This window comes from Dromiciops gliroides, chromosome 3 (assembly GCF_019393635.1).
Source record: "Dromiciops gliroides isolate mDroGli1 chromosome 3, mDroGli1.pri, whole genome shotgun sequence".
Classification (NCBI taxonomy): Eukaryota; Metazoa; Chordata; class Mammalia; order Microbiotheria; family Microbiotheriidae; genus Dromiciops; species Dromiciops gliroides.
The window spans coordinates 585,212,334-585,237,024 of NC_057863.1; the positions used below are offsets into that span (position 1 = coordinate 585,212,334).

Genomic DNA, 24,691 nt, shown 5'->3' on the forward strand with positions numbered 1-24,691 from the left:
CCCAACCTCAGCCCAATTACAGTGATAATTACAGCTCCCATTTTATAATGTTTTTTTTCCTTTCGCAAAGGCATGTCCCTCTGTAATTCCCTGTGAAATGGTTGCATTATGACTCAAAAGTCATATAATGGAGAAATAAATAAGGACAAATGATTGTTCAATGACAGTAACAAAGCCAGAATTAAGAGCAGTACTACAGACTTCGAGAGTTCTTTTCCCATTCACCATACCCCAATCCAAATGTGTTCTCCCTAAAAGGAGAACAAGATATAATAAATTATTAAAATGATAATAATAAATTACTTTGTTATTTATATACTTAATTTCATTTGATCCTCAGCAACATCATTGTGAGTTAGATTAGTATAGGCATTGTTTTTCCTCTTTTATAGATGAGCAAACTAAGATGCAGAAATGTTAAGGGAGAATGTACAAACACCCCATAAATTTTGGATGTAGGACTCAAATTGAGATCTCTCTTGATTTGGAGTACACTATTCTTCCTACTACACCACACTCACTGCCTCTGAACATACATAATAGATCCCATGATCTATTCATGGCTTGATACTAAGAGATTATGAAGTTTTCTGTGGAAGTCTAGAGTCCTGATCCTAGTCTTGCTTCATTGAGTAGTCTTGAATAAGTCACTTGTCCTCTTTGGGTCTTTCTGCATTATGAAAATAGGAGTTCTCAAATCATGACCTATTAGCTTCATTATGTTTTCTATATGTCCTCATGTAGTTCCATGTGTGTTCATGTTTGTCTCTCTCATGAAGTATCTTTAGGGTATAGTTTCCATATTTAATAAATTATGTTTTTCTCTACTAGTCATTTATTCTATCTCTCTTCCTCCATGTAGGACAAGGAATATGGCTCCAATTATCTAGTGAGCAAAATAGAATCATTTTTTTCTCCCTCTTTCTGTCCATCTTTCTTTCTATAACTCTTTCTCCCTCCCTCTTATTTTCTTGCTGATTATTTTACTCAGTCTATCTCTGTCTCTGTCTCTCTGTCTCTCTCAGTTTCTTTGTCTTCTGTTCTATTCTCTTCTGTTTACTCTGAAGAGGAAATGTGGCTAATATATTAGAATTTGAGTTCAAAAAGATCTTGGGGTATGTCTAACTGAACAGCATAAAATTTGATAAGGATAAAGAGCTCTTCTTTTATTGCCCCTAGCCTAGGGTGAAAAGATCAGGCTGAAGTCAGAGAATGGGGAGGAAATAAGGAAAGAGGTAAAGTTGGAATTCTGAATCAGAGATTCAAGTCAACACCAGCACTAATTCAGTGGTACCATGGGTGTTGATGTTTATTTATGCATTTTTCAAGTCAACTAAAATCCCATGCCCTCAATCCAGAATTCCAGGATTTATCTGCTACTCTTAACAAACTGCCAAATAGAAGAGAGCCCTCCTTCCAACAAAATCCTGTTAATCTTGTCTATCCCAGGACATATCATATTATCTCTTTTTTTCAATAGCTGCATACTTTTTTCTTCACCCTACTTTATGGAATGTTCTTTGGGAGCAGATACTGTGACATTTTCATTATTGTATCCCCATTATTCTGACGCATAGGAGCTACTCAGGAAATATTGTTGAATGAATGAATGAATGGAGTCCCTAAGATCTTTTCTTCTTCAAATTAATAATCACAAATTGCATCAACCATTTCCCATATGGCAGATTTGTCAAACTTCTAACTCTCTTGGACTTACTTCTTTGTATATTCCCTAATTTATTATAGTCTCTCCTAAAGTCTGAAAACTGGAACTGTACCTAGTGCTCCAGATAAAACCTGACTAAGACAGAGAAAGCAGGATTATATACCCCTCACTTTGGATATAATACTATAACAGCAACGCTTTAGAAGTGATTTGTTGTTAAGTCATTTTCTTTTCTTTTCTTTTTTTTTTTGCGGGGCAATGGGGGTTAAGTGACTTGCCCAGGGTCACACAGCTAGTAAGTGTCAAGTGTCTGAGGCCGGATTTGAAATCAGGTCCTCGTGAATCCAGGGCCAGTGCTTTATCCACTGTGCCACCTAGCTGCTCCCAAGTAATTTTCAAGTCATATTAAACTCTCCATGACCCCATTCTTGGCAGAAATGGTGGAGTGGTTTGCCATTTCCTTCTTTAGTTCATTTTACAAATGAGGAAACTGAAGCAAACAGGGTTAGGTAACCTGCCCAGGGTGATGCAGCTAATGAATATCTGAAACCAAATTTGAACTCAGGAAGATAAGATTTTCTGACTCCAGGTCAGGCACTCTATCTACTGTACCACCTATCTGCTTTATTAGAAATTATACCATGCTGTTTACTGACTTCATGGGAAACTAAAGCCCTGAGTTCTTTTTCATGTGAACCTCTATCAACTGAGATAATTCCAATCTTGTAATTTTTCTTGGACTGGATCCTGATTTCATTAGTCAAGGAATTTCTGGTGAAGCTCCAACCTCTACCAATTTAGATAATGACCTGTCTTGGAGAATTGCCTGGAGCACAAAGACTTCAAGTGACTTCCCTATAGTCACACACATAGTCAGTATGTGTGAGATGAGATTTGAATCTAGGTCTTCCTGATTCTTTGACCAGTTCTCTAACCAATCCAGGCATGCCTTGTTTTATTGCATTACACTTGATTGAGTTTCACAGATACTGTATTTTTAACAAATTGAAGTTTTGTGGCAACCCTGCATCAAGCAAGCCTATCAGCTCCATTTTCCCAAAAGCATGTGCTTACATTGTGTCTCTGTATCACATTTTGGTTATTTTCACAATATTTCAATTTTTTTCATTATTATATGTATTACTGTGTTCTGTGATCACTGATCTTTAATATTACTATTTTAAATATTTGGAGTACCACAAATTACACCCATATGAGACAGAGAACTTAAGTAACAAATATTGTGTGGGGGGCAGAGCCAAGATGGCAGAGGAGAGGCTGTGACTCATGCAAGATCCTGATAAAGCTATCCACTCACTCCCAAATAATGCCATTAAAAAAAAAAAAACCAGAGCAGCTTAACTCACAAAAGAACAGAGTGAGACTATTTTCCAGCCAGGAACAGATGAAGCCTCCAGCGCCTCCAAGTATTACATGCCAGCGGTGTCTTCTGAAGCTCAGCTGGCACACCAGTGAGGGGATTCGGTGGTTGGCCCAGGTGAAGTAGCTGTGGTCTCTTCTGGAGTTGGGGTGAAGTGCCCTGGTTCTGAACCAGTGGGCCAAATCGAGGGGTGGCAGCCCAGTGGGGGAGGGGCACAGGCACACCAAGCTTCTGACCATAGAGAATCAGATTTCAACCAGACATCTGCTTCCTGCTTGAGAGGAGTTGACAAAGAAAACAACGGACAATAGACAGCTTCTTTGATGGAGGAGTAGACCAGAATATACCCTCAGAAGGAGTTAATAACAAAGTCAAAGCTCCAACATTCAAAGCTTCCAAGAAAAATATTAATTGGTCTCAAGCAGGTAGGGGAAGGTAGTTGGCACAGTAGATAGAGCACTGGCCCTGGATTCAGAAGGACCTGAGTTCAAATCCTGCCTCAGACACTTGGTAGCTGTGTGACCCTGGACAAGTCACTTAACCCCAATTGCCTAACACAAAAAAAAATGGTCTCAGGCAATGGAAGCGCTCAAAAGGGACGTTGAAGAGAAAGTAGGACAGATAGAAGGAAGATTTAGAGCGATGGAGGAAAGAATGGAAAGAGAAATGAGAGTGATGCAAGAGAGTCATGAGAAAAAAAATCAACAGCTTGAAAATTCAAATGTAAAAGGAGATACAAAAGCTCTCTGAAGAAAATAATTGCCTATGAATTAGGATTGAATAAATGGAAGCTAGTGACTTTATGAGAAACCAAGACACAGTAAAGCAAATCAACTGAATAAAAAAATTGAGGGCAATACGAAATATCTCCTTGGAAAAACAGCTGAAAATAGATCCAGGAGAGAAAATTTGAAAATCACTGGACTACCTGAAAACCATGATCAAGGAAAGAGCTTTTACATCATCTTCCAAGAAATTGTCAGGGAAAATGTTGAAAACTATCTCTACATGAAACTAGAAAATAGTAAAATACTTTTATGATGGATTTAAAAAAAATAAATATTGTGTGACCAGCCATTCCCTTCTTTCTTCCTCTCCTCAGAAATCCTTATTCTATGAGAATTAAAAATATTAAAATTAGGCTAATTCATAACCCTGAAATGCCCTCTAAGTGTTCAAGTTAAAGCAAGAGTCGATTGATGAGGAAAGCTTCATTGTCTTTTTTTTTTTAATTTTCATTCATTCATTTATTTATTTTTGCAGGGCAATGAGGATTAAGTGCCTTGCCCAGGGTCACACAGCTGGTAAGTGTAAAGTGTCTGAGGCCAGATTTGAACTCCAGTCCTCCTGAATCCAAGGCCAGTGCTTTAGCCACTGAGCCACCTACCTATTCCTTCATTGTCTTATTTTAAGAAATTTCCACAGCCAACCAAACCTTCAGCAACCACCACCCCTGATTAGTTAGCAGCAATCAACACTGAGGCAAGAACCTCCACCAGCAAAAAGAATGCAATCTACTGAAGGCTCAGGTGATGGTTAGCATTTTTAGCAATAAAGTAAATGTTTTATATATAATATCATTGACCACTTAATAAAGTATACTGTAGTATAAACAACTTAAATGCACTGGAAAACCAAAAAATTTTTGTGATTTGCTTTATTGAGATGGTCTGAAACATAACCTGCAATATCTTTTATGTGTGCTAGTACTCTTTCTTGTCTCTCCTGCATTTAGAATCACATTTATATTTGTATATATAAGCATTTATTATTTTCTTTTTTTTGCAGGGCAATGAGGGTTAAGTGACTTGTCCAGGGTCACACAGCTAGTTAAGTGTCAAGCGTCTGAGGCCATATTTGAACTCAGGTCCTCCTGAATCCAGGGCCAGTGCTTTATCCACTGCACCACCTAACTGCCCTGCATTTATTTTCAAATAAATTATCAAAGTACATTATTGGAACTTTCTGATGTCTCAGAGATCTTCAAATTCTGAATTTCTCTGTCATGTATTTTCCTCTCGCTTGTGTTTTTGCTCATGCTACTCTCATAATAGGAAAATACACTTTCTTCCTCTCTCACTCTTTTCTCACACATTTGCCTTACACTTCAAGGCCAGGGTACAATTCTACCTAGTCCATAATGCCTTCCTTCACTACTCCCATTGCCAGCATTGAACTCTCTCCTGGTTCTGAAATTTTCATGCATTTATATAATCTGATAATTCACTAGACAATTGTTCCCATGTAGCCATGGGATATCTCTCCTCTTCTTTGGGCTGCTATGAAAATAGTGAATTATGTAGCTGATGACATATTTATGTTCTACCTCCCCTACTAGAATTTAACTCCTTGAGGATAAGAAGTTTATCTCATTCACCTCAGGAAGTCATACAGTGCCCAATGGAGAGCCTTTTACAAAATGGGTGCTCAGTAAATGTGTGTTAACTGAATTTCATAGGATGGCTATCCCAGACTTTTCCTAATCAGCACGTGATATTGACCATAGTTCTTTCCCAAATCTCTCCTCCTAAATACCCTTTCTGTGGGACTCTTGCTTGTACTCTTTTCCCAAAACACACACACACACACACACACTTACATGCATATGCAAGCATACTGGACAGGACAGAAATACTACACTATTTATGCTCCCCTTTTAGAAAAATTATTTTGTACAGCTAGAGGGCACAGTGGGTGCAAATCTAGCCTCGTATGCTTACTAGCTGTATGTCACTGGGCAATTCACTTAACGTCTTTCTACCTTAGTTTCCTTATCTGATAAATGGGAATAATAATAATAGCACCCATCTCCCAGGATTATTGTGAGGATAAAATGAGATTTGGTTCATATAAATGCTAGATATTAATAATAATAGCAACAACAAACAAGGACAGTATAATAATGATGACAAAAAAAATTTTGAGCTGGGTTTGTGCCTGTGGGCTGACTTCTCCCAAGCACCTTTCCTCACACTCTCAGCTGTGAAGATTCAATGAATCACAGAAGCCAAACGTAGGTTCCATTGTACTTAAATAGCACTCCAGCTCATAAACATCAGTCCATATCCCTCTAAATAAGTGCTGAATTCCTGAGTCCAAACCTCTGACTCAGCTTCTACTCTGCCCCCAACCTAATCCCCTGGCCTTAGAGCCTTCCTCTATCCTCATTTGAGAAAAATAATGTAAATACAAGAGAAAGAGTTCTGGAGTCCAGAAGCCTGAGTTCTATTGTAAGCATTCCCCTAATTTACTATGTAAGGTTGGGCAAGGTACTTCTCTCTTCTTTTTTCTTTTTTTTTTCTTTTCTTTTTGGGCAGAGCAATGAGGGTTAAGTGACTTGCCCTGGGTCACACAGCTAGTAAATGTCAAGTGTCTGAGGCCGGATTTGAACTCACGTCCTCCTGAATCCAGGGCTGGTGCTTTATCCATTGCACCACCTAGCTGCCCTCTATACTTCCCTCTTCTAAGCCTCAGCTTTATCAACTATAAAAAAGAGGAAGTTGGATAAGTTGATTCTAAATCTAGATCTAAATTCCCATCTAATCTGCCCCATTCCGGTCCTCAACTCTGACATGATTTCTTACTTTTAGGTTATTTCTCTAGTCCAATCACTGGACACACACTGTGTTTTTTTTCCTCCTATTGCTTCCACTGTATTCTCATCTGAGAATACTCAGATAAGTTTAATGTCCATACCTTAACAATTACTCACCAAATATAACAGGACTTGATTCTTGAGCAAACAAAAAGTTCTCTCTGAACCTCATTGCCTGGAATAGTTTATTTATGACCATGTTGATTCCCTCAAGGTTAATGTTTCCAGGGCAGCAGGCAGATTCTGAAGACTCTGGGGGCATTGCCATCCTCCCTATACAAAGACTTCTGTTGGCATGAAGCAGTTTTGAGGTGAAAAGAGAAAAATGGAGAAAGGTAGGCAGGTATTCCAGGACTAGACTCCCCAGAGGAGCTTTCTCTCTCTTCCTTAGCCAGATTTCATGCAGGAAAAGTCCCTCACCTCACTCATCTAGGTTATTCTGTTACCTCCAAGAAGGAAAGCTCTTCTGTTCCTTTGGCTCATCTAAATGAACCCACCCCTTTCCATTCTGAAAAGTCTTCTGGGACAGAAGATCCTCTGACTTTGATGTTCCCTTCTGCCCCTGTGTCTGGGCAGGGATCTTTGCTTGATTCTACACGCCCAGTGCCTAACACAGTACTTCCAACATAATAAATAAGTACTTAATAAATCTTTATTTATTTCAGTTGAATTCATGAGAAGGGTAACCCTGGAATCCAGAAATATTATGAAATATCACCTACATATGGTAAAGGAAAGACAGAGGTTGGAATAGAGACAGAGACATCCTACTCAATCAGTCTTTCCAGGTCTCTTTTGCTGGACCTTTGTGTGGGTTATACCCACTTGGCCCCCAAGACTCTGTCTTGGGATCTCTACTCTTATCCTTCTATACCATTTTGCTTGGTAATATCATCAGCTCCTGTGGTTTCAATTATAATCCCTATGCATATAATTCTCACATCTTTTTATCCATCTCTAACCTCTCTCCTGACCTACCCTCACATTGCCAACTGCCAATGAGGTATCTTCAACTAAATTATCCAAAGACATCTCTAACTCAACATTCCAAAATAGAATTCATTATCTTTCCTCACAAATCATCCCCATCTCTAAACTTTCCTATTATTGTGAAAGCCACCACCATCTTCCCAGTCACAAAGACTCAGAACCTTGAAGTCATCTTCAACTCCTCACTTGCACTCAGCCCATAAATTCAGTTTCCAAGTTGTATCATTTCTCTCTTTATAGTTCATTTTATAGATGCCCCATTCTATTTACTCATACAGCCACTACCCTGGTATAGACTCTTGTCACCTAATGCCTGGACTATTACAGTAGATTTCTGATTTGTCTCCCTTGCCTTATGTATCTCCCTTCTCCAGTCCTTCTGGCATTCGACTGTCAACCTTCTGAAAGCATAGGTCTATCATGTCACACACATCCCTAATCTCATTCAATAAACTCCAGTGGCTCTATATCACCTCTAGGATTAAATATAAAATCCTTCCTTTGATTTTTAATGTCACTTAACTTCTCTGTCCTTCAGCTTCCTCAACTGTAAAATTGGCATAATACTAGCACCTTCTTTCCAGGGTAATTGAGAAGATCAAACCAGTTAACATATATAACGTGTTTTGTAGACATTAAAATAAAGACTAGCTATTATTTTGATTTTTTGGTGACTGAGTTTTGGCAGAACCAATATTGCTGTCCTGGCTAATGGGCCTGTGAGGGATGGAGGTAGAGAAATCGTGTCTATTTTTTAGTGTATTATACCCTTCAATACAGCATCTTGTTGGCACAGTGAATAGTGTGTTGACCATGGAGACTGTTTCATGAGTTAAAATTTGGCCTCAAACATTTTCTGTGTGACCCTTGGCAAGTCACTTAACACAGTTTGCCTTAGTTCCTCAAGTATAAAAGTAGCAAGAGAAGGAAAAGACAAACCACTCCAGTATCTTTGGCAAGAAAGCCCAAATCAATCGCAGAGTCAGACACAACTGAAAATGACTGAACAATGATAAGTTTTCAGTAAATTTAAGCTTCATTGATTTGATCATATGCAAATATATTGCTATATTCCAATCTCAGAAGTGAAACAATGGATGGGCCTGAGTTAATCTTGGACCAGAAATTTTGACATTAGTCAAGAGGATTAAATCAAAATGATTTCGTGGTTGATTTTTGTGGTTTAAGTAAGGGAAGGGCCATGTGGAAGACAGAGAAACCTGGATGAACAGATAAACAAATGTGGGAGACTGGCACCCTGTTGCCCCTGCCCATATAGCATAATATGGGGTGCCTTCTTAATGAAATAAGGAGGAAAACCACTACTAACTCTCTAAGATTACCTTAATGGGCTAAGGAACTTAACTAGGAGAGGAAATACATTTCAAAAGCTAGTATTATCTAATTTTTGCTAACAGTTTTAGAAAACTTGAATCATAGCATAAGAAAAAGGAAAATAAAATGTCTTTACACACTAGAGACAAATAAGGATATGTGTTTGGTCCTTAAGAGTGTAACTTATCAATCAATCAATCAATCAATATGTGTTAAGTTCCTATAATGTAAAAGGCTCTATTGGATATTCTGGCAATATAAGAACAAAGAATTAAATTATTTATAATGAATTTATATTCTAATGGGAGGGGAAGTACATATAAAATATATACATCATAAAGTTAATAAATGCATGCACATATATGTATACATTTATGTAGAAGTATATATGTATATTTACATATATACACATATATTCACATTTACTACATAGTTAAATACAAGGTGCTATAGGAGAGAGGAAATTAAAAGTTGGAGGAGGGGGCAGCTAGGTGGCGCAGTGGATAGAGCACTGGCTCTGGAGTCAGGAGTACCTGAGTTCAAATCCGACCTCAGACACTTAACACTTGCTAGCAGTGTGACCCTGGGCAAGTCACTTAACCCCAATTGCCTAACTAAAAAAAAAAAAAAAAAGTTGGGGGAATGAGGAAAGGCTTCATACAGAAGCTAGGATATGAGTTAGTTGGTGGTTGTGCTTTCTTCTTGAAGAAAACCAAAATGGCATTACCATGTTGGAGTCAAGGTACAGTGTATCCGACTGTGGCTGATAAGACTCTAAGGCTCTACCACAGGTCAGGCACAAATAGTCCACATAAACATTGGGAGTGGAGATTGCTCTAAATTTGTTCATCTCACATTTCTTTTGAGCTACTGAAATTCTGCTATGTATATAAAGTGCAGCACATTCTTTGACACAGGAATGCTATGCTGGGTATTCCTTTGCCACATTATCTCCCACATCACACAATCTATTCCAAAGCTCTTCAGAAAGACTTTGTAAGTGTCCTTGTATTGCTTCTTCTTACTTCCATGTGAGCACTTGCCTTGTGTGAGTTCTCCATAAAATAGTATTTTAGGCAAATGTCCTTCTGGCATTTAAACAATGTGGCCAGGCCAAGAAAGTTGCACTATCTATAGTGGAGTTTAAAATCTTGACACTTTAGCCCTAGAAAGGACTTCAGTGTCTGGCACCTTAGCATGTCAGGCTTATCTTCAAAATTTTTCTAAGATAATTCAAACGGAAGTGATTCAGTTTCCTGGCATGGCACTGGTAGGCTGTCTAGGTTTCACAGTCATACAACAACGGGGTCAACACAACCAGACCTTCAGTTCGGTAGGCAGTCTAATACCTCTTCTCTCCCATACTTTTCTTTGGAGTCTCACAAACAAAGTCATCAGCTTCCCTCTCTTTTGAAGAGTCAACAAAGCCCACTGGCAAGACAGAGTCAAGATAACTGGTGATAGTTTGGGGTGCACTGGATGACCTTGGCTTCTTCAGTGTCTAATCAAGCCCTAAATGTTCCACCATGCCTGCTTCAGCCACCTTCATACTGTGAGATTTAAAATTGGATATACGAGCATTAAACTCACCCTTTAACTTTTCCCTTATACATCTCCCAGACCACTAAGAAAAAGAAGCCTCTGAGCTTTAATCAGTGAGGGATTAGCTTTTATTGTTTGGGAATTAATTAGACAACAAAAGGTGATACTGATTAGGTAAATAGGAAAGTAGAAATACAAATGAATAATCTTAGATCTAAGTTTAGTCTAGATTCCATTATAAAACTCACCGAATCCCAAAACTGCCTGCCAGGCCGAGAACCAGAGCCGACCACCACTAAACTCGCGTGCCTCCACAGCTAAGCTGCCACCACTAAGCTGAGAAGCCAGAGTGAGCTCGAATTTCCGTTTCACCCTCAGTTTTAAATTGGCGTCCCAGAAGTACGGTGTTCTTGGCCGGCTCTCCGGGCAGCAGCAGGCGCACTGCCATTCGTCCCAGTCTCCTCCCCAAAAGGGCAGTCCTTCAAAAGCCGCTTCAGTAGCATGTGCTCAACTCTCAAATGATTCAGCTAAAACTTCCATTTTTTACCACAATGCCATTGGAACAAATTGTTTTTACTCACCCATTCCACCAGGGGAAGTTTTCACTTTATTGGGGTAGGCACTCCTTTAATTCACCAAAGGGTCTGAGACCCCTTGGTTACCCTCAACCTGATTTAGCCCACCTGATGAAATGGTTTACCAGGGTGTGGTCACTATACATACTATAGATTCTTGGAGCCACAGGTGAGAGTTAGGTAAAACAGGTGGACACCAAAGGTGGAAAGCAACCCTGGAAAGGGCTTGACAGCCATCACACCAAAGGTACTAATCTTCCCTGAACACACCCTATAGCTTGCCATCTGAGTTACATCTTAAGGGAAAAGACTCTATGAGGTAAAGGTAAGGAAAGAGTTTATTCTAGGCTTGTGAGACAAGTTGTATATAGGCTTAGAAATGAAAGATGAAATGCGAGTGAGGAATAGAGAAGGTTGGTTGGGTTAGATCAAATAGTACAGAAAGGAGTAAAATAGCCAGTGAATTTGTAAAGATAGGCTGGGGCACGGAATAAAGAATTGTAAAAGCTACATAGATGAGCTTATATTTTATTTGGGAGGCGATAAGAAGCCACTGGTATTGGTTGAATAGGAGAGGAATATCATCCAATCTACACTTAAGGAAAAGTACTTTGGCAACATTATATAGAAGAAACTAGGTCAGGAGAGACTTGAGGCAGGGAGATCAATTAGGAGGCTGCTGGCAATACTCTAGGTGAGAGGTGATGAGAGCCTGAAGGAACTCCGTGAGTGTAGAGAATGACTGGACTTAAAAGACGTTGTGAAAGTAGAAATGGTCAGATTTGGCAACTGACTGTATATAAGGGATGAGGGAGAAAGATGAGTAAAGGATAATATCATTATTATGAGCCTAAGACACTAAAAGAAGGGAAGATTTAGAGAGAAAGATAATGTAGTAGGTTTTAGATATGTCGAATAATAGATGTCTTTGTGATATATAATCTGAGATATCCATTTGGCAATTAGTGATGTGAGATTGACGTTCAGGAGAGAGGTTAAAGTTGGATAAATAGATCTGGAAATCATCTCCATAGAAAGTATAGTTAAACTCATGGGAGCTGAGGATTATCAGAGAGAGTATAATGGGATAAGAGAAGAGATCCACATTCTGGGATCATGATAAACCAGCAAGGGAGACTGAGAAGGAGCAGCCAGACAATTAGGATGCAAACCAGGAGAGAATACTGTCACAAAAATACAAAAATGAGATAGTATCCACGAGAAGGTGGGTGATCAACAGTGCAAAATGCAGTAGATGGGCAAAAAGGTAAAAGACTGAGGAAAAAAATCTAAGATTTTACTATGACTAAGAGATATCTAGCTATCTTTCTATCTATCATCTATCTATCTATCATCCATCCATCTAGCTAGCTAGCTATCATCTATCATCTATCTATCTATCTCTGCAGTGGGAAGGAAGGAAGAAAAAACTTGAGAATGAGCCAAGGCCTGGGCAAGGGGGAGATAAGGAAGGGGGAATTGGGAATGGAGAGTACTATAATCTATATCTCCATCTATCTATATCCATCTATTTATCCATCTACCTATGTACATATGTATGGATGTATCTATATCTTTACACCTCCCATCAGAATGACTATGATGTATATATGTATGTGGATCTACATGTGTGTGTGTGGATGTGGATGTTACCAAGAAGTAAAAGATTAAAGACAGAATTTTTTGCTAAGTGGTTCTATGCAGCCTAAGGAATGACTCTATATGGTAGTATAAAAATGTTCTGGATTTGGGGGGAAGAGTAGAGGCTGTATGTATTTGTATGTGTATTTGAGTATGAGTGTGTAGACACATGTTTTTATGGAAAAATACATTAATGGCATTTTCCTTATTTCCCAGATAATTATCTTTCTCATGCCCTGGGGAATTCAATTTTGATTATAGAACTCTCCATTCCTCATCTACCCCTTGCCCAGGACTGGGCTTAGTCTCAAGTGTTTTCTTTCTTCCCTCCCATACCCAGAACCATCCTGGGTATAGGGACCCTTGGGGTCAAGCCGTTAACTTCCAAACCTCATGCCTGGAACTCACATGAGGCATAAACCACCCCATATCCCTATGGACCCCAAGGAAGAGGGGCTAGAGTCCATAAAACCCTCCATGCCAGTGGTGTTCCCTGTACAACAGGACCTTGCTGATCTGTCCCTGTGAGTCTTAGGAGACACAGAAGAAAGAGTCGGAGTTTGGGAATTAAGAATCCATTCTGGCTCAGTAACCAGGGGTAAGATCAGGGCTAGACTGGGGGAAACACCCTGTGCAAGGATCTAGAATTGTTTCTCTATTTAAGATCAGAGCTGGCTGTGATTAGAGGGCTTCTGCTAATGAATTCTCCTGCTAACCTCTGACTCAGTGGAAAAAGAGGGAATGGAGAATTTTGTATAGGGACCTTAGGACCTCTCTGGGTGGATAGGGAAGCTAATGGTGCCTAGCATGTTGAATCATGATGGATTAAAAGGGGTTCAGCCACCCAACCCTTCCCTGGATTCCCAGTTCCTTCCTTGCTCTGGCCTCTTGTCAATGATTCATTTATCATGATAGATATTTAATACCCCACCACCCCCATTATCAATGGCTGTACAATCAAAGGAAAAGTCAGTGCCTTTTGATGCCTGCATTCTCCTACATGGTACCCAGTGATCTATGTCAATGTCCAGAGGAACACCAGAGTATGAAAATTTTTTTGAAGTCTAGAATATAGAATCTGGTTGACGTAAAAATATTCAGTTAAGGAAAGAAAGGAAAAAAGGCAATATGCACCAGGAAGAGATCCAAAGGAAGTGATGATGATAATAATTACTAAAAATTATATAGCGCTGTCAGGTACAATGTTAAGGGCATTACAATTATTAATTCCTTTGATTCTCACTAGCTACTGGAGGTAAGTGCTATTATTATCCCCATTTTATAGATGAGGAAACTGAGGCAAACAGAAGGTCACTTAGCTAGTTAGATTCTGAAGCTGGATTTGATCTCAGGTCTTCCTGACTCCAGGCCTGGTACCCTTTCCATTGTGCCACCCAGCTGGGAAAAAAAGATGAAGAAACAAAGTAGGGAGAGAAAATAATCATTGAATTAAGATTGAAGTATAGAGATGTAAATGTAAGTAGTTAATTATGTAGTAGAAATGGGGACACTAAGAATTAGGACTCCATAAGTGGATGGGCAATTTGCTTGGTACTGGTGTCAGAGACTAGGACTCAAATACACTGTCTTGCTGAGCTAAGGAGCCCCAAAGAAAATAGCAGATGCTTTGGAAATCTGGGTTCAAAGAATGAACCACCTTCCCTCCCCAGCTCCTAGTCTAAAAACCCTAGAAGGCCCCTCCTGCACCCCATCAAGTGATAATTTCATCTCTTGCTAACCATCCACTCTCACCCCACAGAAACCTTGGTGTCCACTTTAATAAGTTAATGTACAAAGGAGCAAAATTCCCAACAAGAGGTAGTTTCCCCTCTGGCTCTATCCATTCCCAGGAGCATCTTCCCATATAACTGTGTTCCACACTTCTAGAACTTGTAAGACATTACAACTAGAGGGCTTGACAGATGTAAGATGATCAGATTGAACCCCTTCCTTTCACTTGGGGAAAAGGGGATGGGGGAAGAGGCATGAGATCATCAGATGACTTGTCAATAGAAAGGACCTACATTTTTACTTCTTTTCAACATCTCCTTCCAGGAACGGGTCATTATAACCAAAGAGAGCCAGATGTGGCCTCTGTGTTGTCCAGAGGAGATGTCATCTCATCTTGGTGAATCCCAGAAAAGCCTCAATTTCTGATGTTTCAACTCCTACTGGCTCTCTGGCAGAAGGCTGCTCAGCTCACAATCTATTCCATGGCATCTGGATATAACAGCTCTTCTGCCACACTCTCTGAGTTCCTCCTCATCTGCTTCCCTGGATTCCAGAGCTGGCAGCACTGGCTCTCCCTGCCCCTGAGCCTGCTCTTCCTCCTGGCCATGGCTGCCAATGCCACCCTCCTGCTCACCATCTGGCTGGAGGCCTCTCTCCATGAGCCCATGTACTACCTGCTCAGCCTGCTCTCCCTGCTGGACATTGTGCTCTGCCTCACTGTCATCCCCAAGGTCCTAGCTATCTTCTGGTTTGATCTCAGAACCATCAGTTTCTCTGCCTGTTTCCTCCAGATGTTTGTCATGAATAGTTTCCTAACCATGGAATCCTGCACCTTCATGGTCATGGCATATGACCGTTATGTGGCCATCTGTCACCCCCTGAGATATCCATCCATCATCACTGACCGCTTTGTGGCCAAGGCTGCTGTTTTTGTCATAGCTCGGAATGCCCTCTTTTCCCTGCCTGTCCCCATCCTCTCTGCCCGACTACAATACTGTGCACGGAACATCATCAAGAATTGCATCTGCACCAACCTATCTGTTTCCATACTTTCCTGTGATGATATCACTCTCAATCGGCTCTATCAGTTAGTAGCTGGTTGGACCCTGCTGGGCTCTGATCTCATCCTCATCATCTTCTCCTATACCTTTATCCTTCAGGCTGTGCTGAGGATCAAGGCAGAGGGGGCTGCTGCCAAAGCCCTGAGCACATGTGGCTCCCACTTCATCCTCATTCTCTTCTTCAGCACCATCCTACTGGTCCTGATTATCACCAATGTGGCTAGAAAGAGAATCCCTCCTGATGTCCCCATTCTGCTCAATATCTTGCACCATCTCATCCCCCCAGCCATGAACCCCATAGTGTATGGCGTGAGAACCAAGGAAATCAAGCAGGGGATCCAGAGGTTACTAAGGAGGCTGTGAGGTACATAAGGAGCCCATTTCTGCCCTAGGATACAGACTTTATAGTGAGAAGTAGTTTGATGTTTTCTGAGTTGGGATGGTTTTTATTGTTGTTGTTTACTTTTTTTTTACTCTAGGGCTGAGTTCTTATCCTCGTTTTTCCTTAGATCCTAAAGGAACATGTACATATTCCTTCCTTTCCTGAGCTTCAGTTTTCCTATTTCTAATGGTCTTCATTGCTGGAGGTGAGTGTCGGGATAACTGTGAGTGAAATGCCTACTGACCATCAGGATGAGAGTCACTGACAAGGTCTTCTGGGTGAAGAAGTTTTCTCCTTCCTGAGGCAGGCAGCAAGATGATTTACCTAGTGGCCAGTTAGAGACACTCCCCCTCTGTGGGACAGTGAGTCAAAAATGAAATTGTCAATAGGGTACTAGACAAGAATATCTGACTTCAAATCCTGCCTCAGGTACCTATTAACTTTGTTACCCTGGACAGGTCATCTAACTTCTGCCTACCTCAGTTTTGTTATATATATAAAACTGAAACAATATACCTCCTATAATTATTGTGAGGATCAAATGAGATAATGCTTGTAAAAAAACGTTGCAAACTTTAAAGCTCTATATAAATGCTATCTTTTAGTGGTGTTATGGTCGAAGAAGACCATAACATGAAGGTGATATGACTTGTAGTGAATTGGATTTAAGTGAAGGAGGGCTATACTGTAATGATTGGAATGACACCACCTACTGGAGACTTGCTGTGGAGAGCTCCACCATGAGGAAAATGCCTCAGAGGCATTGTGGCTTTTCCTTGGCATCAGGAAATGACGTTTGCTCATGGGTGCTGTCTATCAAGTCTACCAGCCAATCAACTGGAGGAGCCTCCTATGGTCTGGGAGGAGACAAGAAGGAGGAAAGGGAGCCTGCGCAGAGAGCGCTGCCCCTTTTGGGTTCCGGACTTGATGGTGGTGGCGGCAGAGGACTTCACAGGAAATTTGAGGAAAGATAGGAATGCTAGGCTGTTAGAATTCTGTTCTCAATCCTTTTCTTTCTATTTTCCAATAAACCGTTAAAAACCTAAACTCGTTTTATCAGTGATTTTTAGTCAGTTTCCCCCAAACTGGGGGAACACATTAGAATCCACATTTAGAATCTTAAATTACACAATGCAAAGTCACCAACTTCACTCTCTCCTCCAGAGCCATCTGGGTCCAGTGGCAAGATTTATATCAGAATGATTTTCAAATCCGGCCTCAGACACTTGACACTTACTAGCTGTGTGACCTTGGGCAAGTCACTTAACCCCCATTGTCCCACCAAAAAAAAAAAAAGAATGACTGAAGATGGCCCTGGATATTTAAGCAACTGGGGTTAAGTGATTTTCCCAGAGTTACAAAGCTACTAAGTGTCTGAGATCACATTTGAACTCAGGTCTTCCCCACTTCAGGGCCAGTGCTCCTTCCCTCCTCAGTTTTCCTTGTATGATGTTTCTGCGTGCCTATGTTCTATTCCTAATGTTTTTTGTCTTTGAATTCCTAGTGCCTAGCACAGGTTCTGGCCCCTAGTAAGTTTAACAAATACTTGATGAACTGAATTATTTTAATCCTAGTAATTTGGTATTTAGGATGATAGTTCAGATATCCCCTTGAAGTTTAAACCAAATGGTCAAGACATTAAACAATAGATGCCATTCCATAAATAACAGAGAATATGTTTAAGTTAGAGAGAGAAGGGGCCTTCTGCTAAGGGGTCACCTGTTCCAAGCCCCTCATATTACAGACATAAAAACAAACCCATAAAGGCTGACCTTTCTAAATTTATGCAGGTATTAAGTGAGGTGAGATCTGAACTCAGTTTGTCTGATTCTCAATGCATATGAGACATATTCCAAATTTGCACATCTTGAGTTTTTGAGAAGTTTTTACAATATGGAAGAAATCTGTTTCCCTGCAAACAAAAGCAAATAGCTTTCCAAAAGCTCATGATTTATTTTCATGGAAATCCTATCCTACATGATGGGTTGGGTTACCAGACAAGTCCACCAAAGCCTACTTAACTCTTTTTTTTGGTTGGGCAATGAGGGTTAAGTGACTTGCCCAGGGTCACACAGCTAGTAAGTGTCAAGTGTCTGAGGTTGGATTAGAATTCAGGTCCTCCTGAATCCAGGGTCAGTGCTTTATCCACTGTGCCAACTAGCTAACCCCCTACTTAGCTGGGTTTTTTTATTTGGTTGGTTTTTGGGGGTGTTTTGGTTTGGTTTTGTTTTTGTGGGCCAATGGGGGTTAAGTGACTTGTCCAAGGTCACACAGCTAGTAAGTGTCAAGTGCCTAAGGACAGATTTGAACTCAGGTACTCCTGAATCCAGGGCCGGTGCTTTATCCACTACTCCCACAATTTCAGCTCCCATTCTTCAGCCTACATCCACCCTCCTACTTCTATTCTCTGTGGCCAAGCCAGACAGGTCAAATTCAATTTTCCATATGACAGTCCATCCAACAAAAACTTGAAGAAAACTATTGGGTACCTCTTTGTTGTCTTCTCTGGACTAAATAGTTCTTTTATCTTATTCTCTTATGTCATAATCTTGAAGGTATACAACAAACTTGTTATACTCTAAATAATCTCCAATTATTTGAGAACCCTTTGATCTCTTGGATGCTGTGATTTTATAATTCTGTAATACTCTCATCTAGACCACATTTCTCCACCTAATTCAAAAAAATAGCATGAAAAACTTTGTCAAGTGCTTTGCTGAAATCTAAAGAAACTATGTATGTATGTATATACCAAGGGTTCCCAATATTTTTAGACCCCTTTAGTAGACTGGGAAACTGATGACCCTCTTCTCTAAATAATGCTTTCAAGTAATTGAAGGAAATGTTCAATTTAATTTAGGAGTTAGTGAATATGAAGATGCAATTTTTTCTAAGTTCAAGGATTCCCTAAAATCTATTCATGAATCCACTGATAGTTCATGAATCCCAGGTTGAGAACTCTTTATCTAGAACGTTCCCCTGATCAATTCCCAAAGATTATTTTTCCTTGTTAGAGAAAACAGAAGCAAAGTACACTCAGAGTAGCTCTATGTTCTCTACATTACTTGTTAACACAGTCCCATTTGTTTTGAGCTGTTCTATTCCTTTAGCCTCCTATTTACCCCAATACAGTTTTTAAAATTTATTTTTCATTCTCCTATTTCCTTGCCAGACAGCTTATTCTGAGCTTTAGTACTTCTTACATTATGATGAAAGATGTCACGCATTTGTTTATCCTGCTTCCAGCTTAGCCACCATCTTCCATATGTCTTTTTAAAGTCTTAATTTGGTCGGTGAGTTCCATATGCATCTACATTACCTTCTTTAGCCAACTCCTCCCTTTACTTAGGTGCGTTTTTTTTCTTTATATCTTCATAATTACAATTTTGGAAATCTCATCAGAACTATTAAGGAGGATTTGAAAATGTGTCTCTTTTGTTTTTTGTTTTGTTTTGTTTTGTTGCAGGGCAATGAGGGTTAGTTAGGTGACTTGCCCAGGGTCCCACAGCTAGTAAGTGTCAAGTGTCTGAGGCCAGATTTGAACTCAGGTCCTCCTGAATCCAGGGCTGGTGCTTTATACACTGCACCAACTAGCTGCCCATCTTTTGTTTTGTGATAAAGAAGTTGTCATCTTGAAATTGCCATCATAACTAATGAAATATCTTTTCTCTTTGGCTGATATTTTTTGTTTTTGTTTTTGCTTCAACCTCAAAATCAATGATCCTATAATTCTGTATAGCCCTGTGTTCCCATGATCCTATAAGAAATTTCTGTGGTTGACTTCTCTTGTAAGATTATGGGTCAAGGGTCACACTCATCCATTTTATGAATCATTGATATCTTCTTTTCCTAAATACAGTTGGCATTTCAGACTGTTTCAGGCTATCCTTTCCATTTTGATGGATTCTGAAACTCAGGGGTTATGTTCCTATGAGGTTTACATTGTTTCTACCACATCAATCAGATATTCCTTATTGGTCCAGAGTAGCAGATCTTCTTATTATATCCTTAAACTTTTGATAAAAGAAGAAATTATCATTAATAAAATTTAAGAAATTATTAAATTGCTCTACATTTGGTGGAGGGGAAAAGAGAATTGAAACGCTCCCTTCCCTTTTTCTTTCTTACTATTGCTTTGCACATTACAAGCACTGATGGGCATTGAGTTTTATATACAAAATTTAAATAGCACACATTTGAAAGTAAAAATTAGAGAAACTCAAAGTCCCCAGTGCAGCTTTGCTTAGCAACTGAAGAGGAACAAGAGGAAAGCATGAGTGAAAGAATTATCTGGTAAATGCAGAGGGAGAGGAATTATTCCCGGAGAAATGAAGGTAGGGTACATAAGAGATGGGGAGAAAATGGGGGAGATGTTTTTAATAGGGTTGATGATCTTCACTGGTTCCAAGGACTCCAGGTCATACTTTCTGTTTTCAAAATTCAGGTTTGATTAATTATTCAAGCTAAATCTTATCCTAAACTCCTAATCTAATTGTGTCCACCATCCCTGCTTCTGATCAATGTTCTTATTTACACTTAACCTGGAAAAGAATCCTAGGGATATTTCATCCAACCCTCTGTCAGTCTCTCATAGTTTCTCCTCTAGGTTTTCCCAAAAATCTAGTCAAGAGCAAGCTCACAGGAATCTAGAGAACTCTGGGTAATCTCCCTGGTTCATAGGGTGGTATCTGGTTCACCCAGACTATAACTGGGTCAAGTCTATGCTATGAATGTATTATAAAAATGGCAAAGAGGACAAAAATAAACATAGTTAATGTTGGAGGGGATGCAGAAAGAGAGGCACATTAATACATAATTGGTGGAGCAGAATGATCCAACCATTCTGGAAAAGAATCTTCAATTATACTAAAATAATCTTGGACCTTTGGCTAGAAAATTTACTGTTAGGCATATGTCTCAAGGATGTCAATGTCAAAATAAAAGTTTCAAATATGCTAGAATATTTATAGCACAGTTTTGTAGGAGCAAAGAACTAAAAAATGTAGTAAATACCCATTGATTGGGAAAAAGCTAAAGAAATCATGGTACATGAATGTAATAGAATATTACTGTGCTATAAGAAAGTATAAAATATGATAAATATAGATAATCATGGGAAAACATGAACTGATGCAATGTGAAGTAAGCAGAAGGAATAAATATTATATTATCTATAATACATATATATATATATGTGCCTATGTGTCTATACATATATCTATATATAATTAATATATAAGTTTATGTATATATCCACATATACATACATACACACATACATATATATATGATATCATGTAAAAGCAGATCATTAAATTGTCAACATGAGCATTAATAACTTGGAAATTGGAAAATACCACAAGTCAAGGTTTGATTTGTTGTTTTGTTCACTTTATAGACTTAAGAAAGTGAGTAAGAAAATCTTAATAATGCAGATTAAACTTTAAAGTATGTTGTATATATCTGGATGCAGATTGAACCATACTATTTCTATTGTTTTTGTTGTTGTTTTTCTTTTTTGAGGTTATTCCTTTTTGCTCTGATTATTCTCTCATTACATGACTAATGCAGAAATATGTTTAAGGTGATTGTACATATATAACCTATATCAGATTACTTGCTGTCTTGGGGAGGGATGGAGAAAAAATTTGAAACTAGAAATCTTATAAAAACAAATGTTGAAAATTATCTCTAAATGTAACTGGAAAATAATAAAATGTTTGTATGGGAAAAGTATATCATATATAAATTTTTCCTGAGAGAACTAGTTGTTAAGCTGACTGGGGAATGGGGGGTTGGGGTGGAGTAAATGCCACTTTATTGAAGAAAACCAGTTACTAGAAGAGCTACTAGTTGACCATTCATCCATTGACGATTTGCATCACTTTTTTTTTTTAGTGAGGCAATTGGGGTTAAGTGACTTGTCCAGGGTCACACAGCTAGTAAGTATCAAGTGTCTGAGGCCAGATTTGAACTCAGGTACTCCTGACTCCAGGGCCAGTGCTCTATCCACTGCGTCACCTAGCTGCCCCATTTGCATCACTTATACTGTAATATATTAAACCATGTTTTGGAAGATAGATTTAACAATAGCTCCAAGCTTCTTAACAAAATTTACATGAAAATTACAAAAAGTTCAAGATATTTTGGAAAACGAGGGATCTTTTCTACTTCTAATTTCCATTGTCTATGGAACAATAGATCATTTTTTATTTGTGTGCATAAAATACATTATATTTTCTATTCTTCTGATGCTATAAGTTCAGTACCCATTCTCCAACCACATTAATTATTAGCATAAAGCATCTCACAAAATCTCAGATCTGTAACAATGGAAGGCATAAGATGAATGCTGCTACAATATGTTGCTTCTCTTGATCTGATAACTGAGATCCATTTTTCTCTCCCCCACTCCCCTCCAGGGTATCTATAGCATATATTAGAGCATGGAGGAATGGTTTTAGTCTCATAGCCAAGACAGAGTGAAAACAATGGCCACACTACATATACCCTTTTTTACAAAAAAAAATTCTAAATGTCGGGCAATTCTCTTTATAATTACTTCATGGTTTCTAAAGGCAGTTATTGTACAAAGCTGGAAGAAACTTAAATCTTCTCAGATGAACATATGCATGATGGAGGGAGATAAAACAAAGTAAAAAGAAGTAGCTAAGGTCTGAGAGAGGAACAACCAGATAAGAAACACAAAAGGGAACAGATTGCCTTAAACACCCAGGACCGTCTCCAGTCTTCGTGATATATATCTTGCCACTGACCCCAGATGGCTCTGGAGCATCAACTGAGGCTGTTGACTTTGAATAGTCATCCCTCACTTGAATCCAATTCCATGTAAGTCATGACCTCCCAATGTCATGGTCCTCTTCACAAATAACATCAAGTTCCATATTGATGAATTTCAGGTATGTAATATGTTCTTTTCATCTGACTTGGCACTCTCAGGATGGGCAGAAGAGTCTGGCCAAAGATTGATTGTTCTGGAAGGTGAAGAGAAGGTTGGGGGAGGGGATGTTTTTGGTCAGACTGATTCTTCCCAACACCCACTCAAAGGGGCCAGGCACCCCTCAAGCTGTAGCCTTGGCTTCCTCCCAGAGTAAAGCAATTGGTGTCTCACCAGCCCTACGGGGCCCCCACAGACCACAGAGCCACAAGTTGTCCCCTCTGATTGAACCAGCTTCTACTGGTTTTACCAGCACACCCCTGAATCAATCTGAACAATAGACACACACACACACACACACACACACACACACACACACACATATGGAAAGAACAACAATGAAACTTTCTAAACAACACAGTGGAATTAAAATAACTTGGCCCAGAAGAAGAGCTATCATTATTCAAATCTCTCCCTTCTTTCAGAGAAACCATTCTATGGAGTTGGAATGCTGCATATCTGTTGGACTAAGTCAATGTGTTTGTTGGTTTTGTTATTTTTTTCTCTTTCCTTTATATTCTCTTTTATTCTTTGTTATAAGGGATGACTCTATGGGTTATGCAATGGAAAGAGATATATTAGTAAATAAATGTGATTCTAAAACAAAAGATGGTCTTTAAACAAAAATTAACACATTCTAGAATTTTTGCCAGGAATGGATTTCAGCAGGATTCTGTCCTGTGGGTCTTTTTCCACTCTCAACAATCTTGTAAAGATCACTCACAAGGTCTAAATGACCACATCCCCCAGTCCTTTATGTTCCCTGACATTTAAATTAAAGAGATATAATGGAGGGTAGCTAGGAGCTCTCACTTTTCTGGAGTTTTAATTTCTTATTAATCAATTTTAAATTATCATTCACAGGCTGAAGGTCATTCTCCTTCAGAGAAGAAATAAAAGAAGTTCCCTTGATCCCTTCCCCTGCCTAGAACCTGTTTACTAATTTACATCAACTGACAATCATGGCAGGAAGCACTGGCGGGGGTGGGGGGGCACTCGTAAACTATAGCTTTAGGAAAACAATCCCCCAACCACTAAGGGATACTCTAGAGTCCTGAGGGGATGTAGCAAGCAATTTCTGGGGACCTGACTGGTCAGTGTGAATTGAACTTGGGAGAGTAGATCCAGAGCATTGTCATAATAACAAAAACCATAAAATATTTCCATTACATAGAAATATACATAATCTCCATAAGGAAAACTCTAAGATAATAAACTAAAATAAAGGAATAGCTAAAGTATTGAAGGGACATGCTTATGGGTGGATTGGACTAATATAGTCAATTATAAATTAACCCATATATCTAACACAAAATGAGTCAAAAATTCAAGGGTATATCAGATGATAAAGAAATTTAAATAGGAAATTAAATAGACAAAAATTTTAAAAAGTTATGTTTGGGGTTTTTTTAAATAAAGCTGATGAAGGCAATCTTGCAGTTCAAGGTTTAAAAATCATTATCAAAAGAAGTTAACATCAGGGGCAGCTAGGTGGTGCAGTGGATAAAGCACTGGCCCTGGAGCCAGGAGGACCTGAGTTCAAATTTGACCTCAGACACTCGACACTTACTAGCTGTGTGACCCTAGGCAAGTCACTTAACCCTCACTGCCCTGCAAAAAAGCCAAACAAACAAATGAATGAATAGATAATAAAAATGAATAAAAAGTAACTGAATAAAAGAAGTTAACAAAGAATGGTTAACCATAAAAAAGAAAAATAAACAAAGAACTAACAAATTAACTTTAAAATAGAAAGAAAAATGGTTGAACTTGTCAAAATTGTAGATGAGAATTTTTTTCTAAGCAGCAAAAAAAGAGAAATCATTCATGAAAA

General features: G+C 39.0%; 1 protein-coding gene across 1 annotated transcript; it reads left to right on the forward strand.

The window, feature by feature from the left end:
- Positions 1-14,938: 14,938 nt before the first annotated feature.
- Positions 14,939-15,880, forward strand: LOC122750663 (olfactory receptor 56A4). Its single transcript, XM_043997420.1, has one exon. It carries the CDS (start codon positions 14,939-14,941, stop codon positions 15,878-15,880), a length of 942 nt encoding a protein of 313 aa, XP_043853355.1.
- The last annotated feature ends 8,811 nt before the right edge of the window (positions 15,881-24,691 follow it).

Excerpts from the sequence above, each read along its gene's own strand:
- LOC122750663 (XM_043997420.1), top strand. The coding sequence starts at position 14,939 with ATGGCATCTGGATATAACAGCTCTTCTGCCACACTCTCTGAGTTCCTC.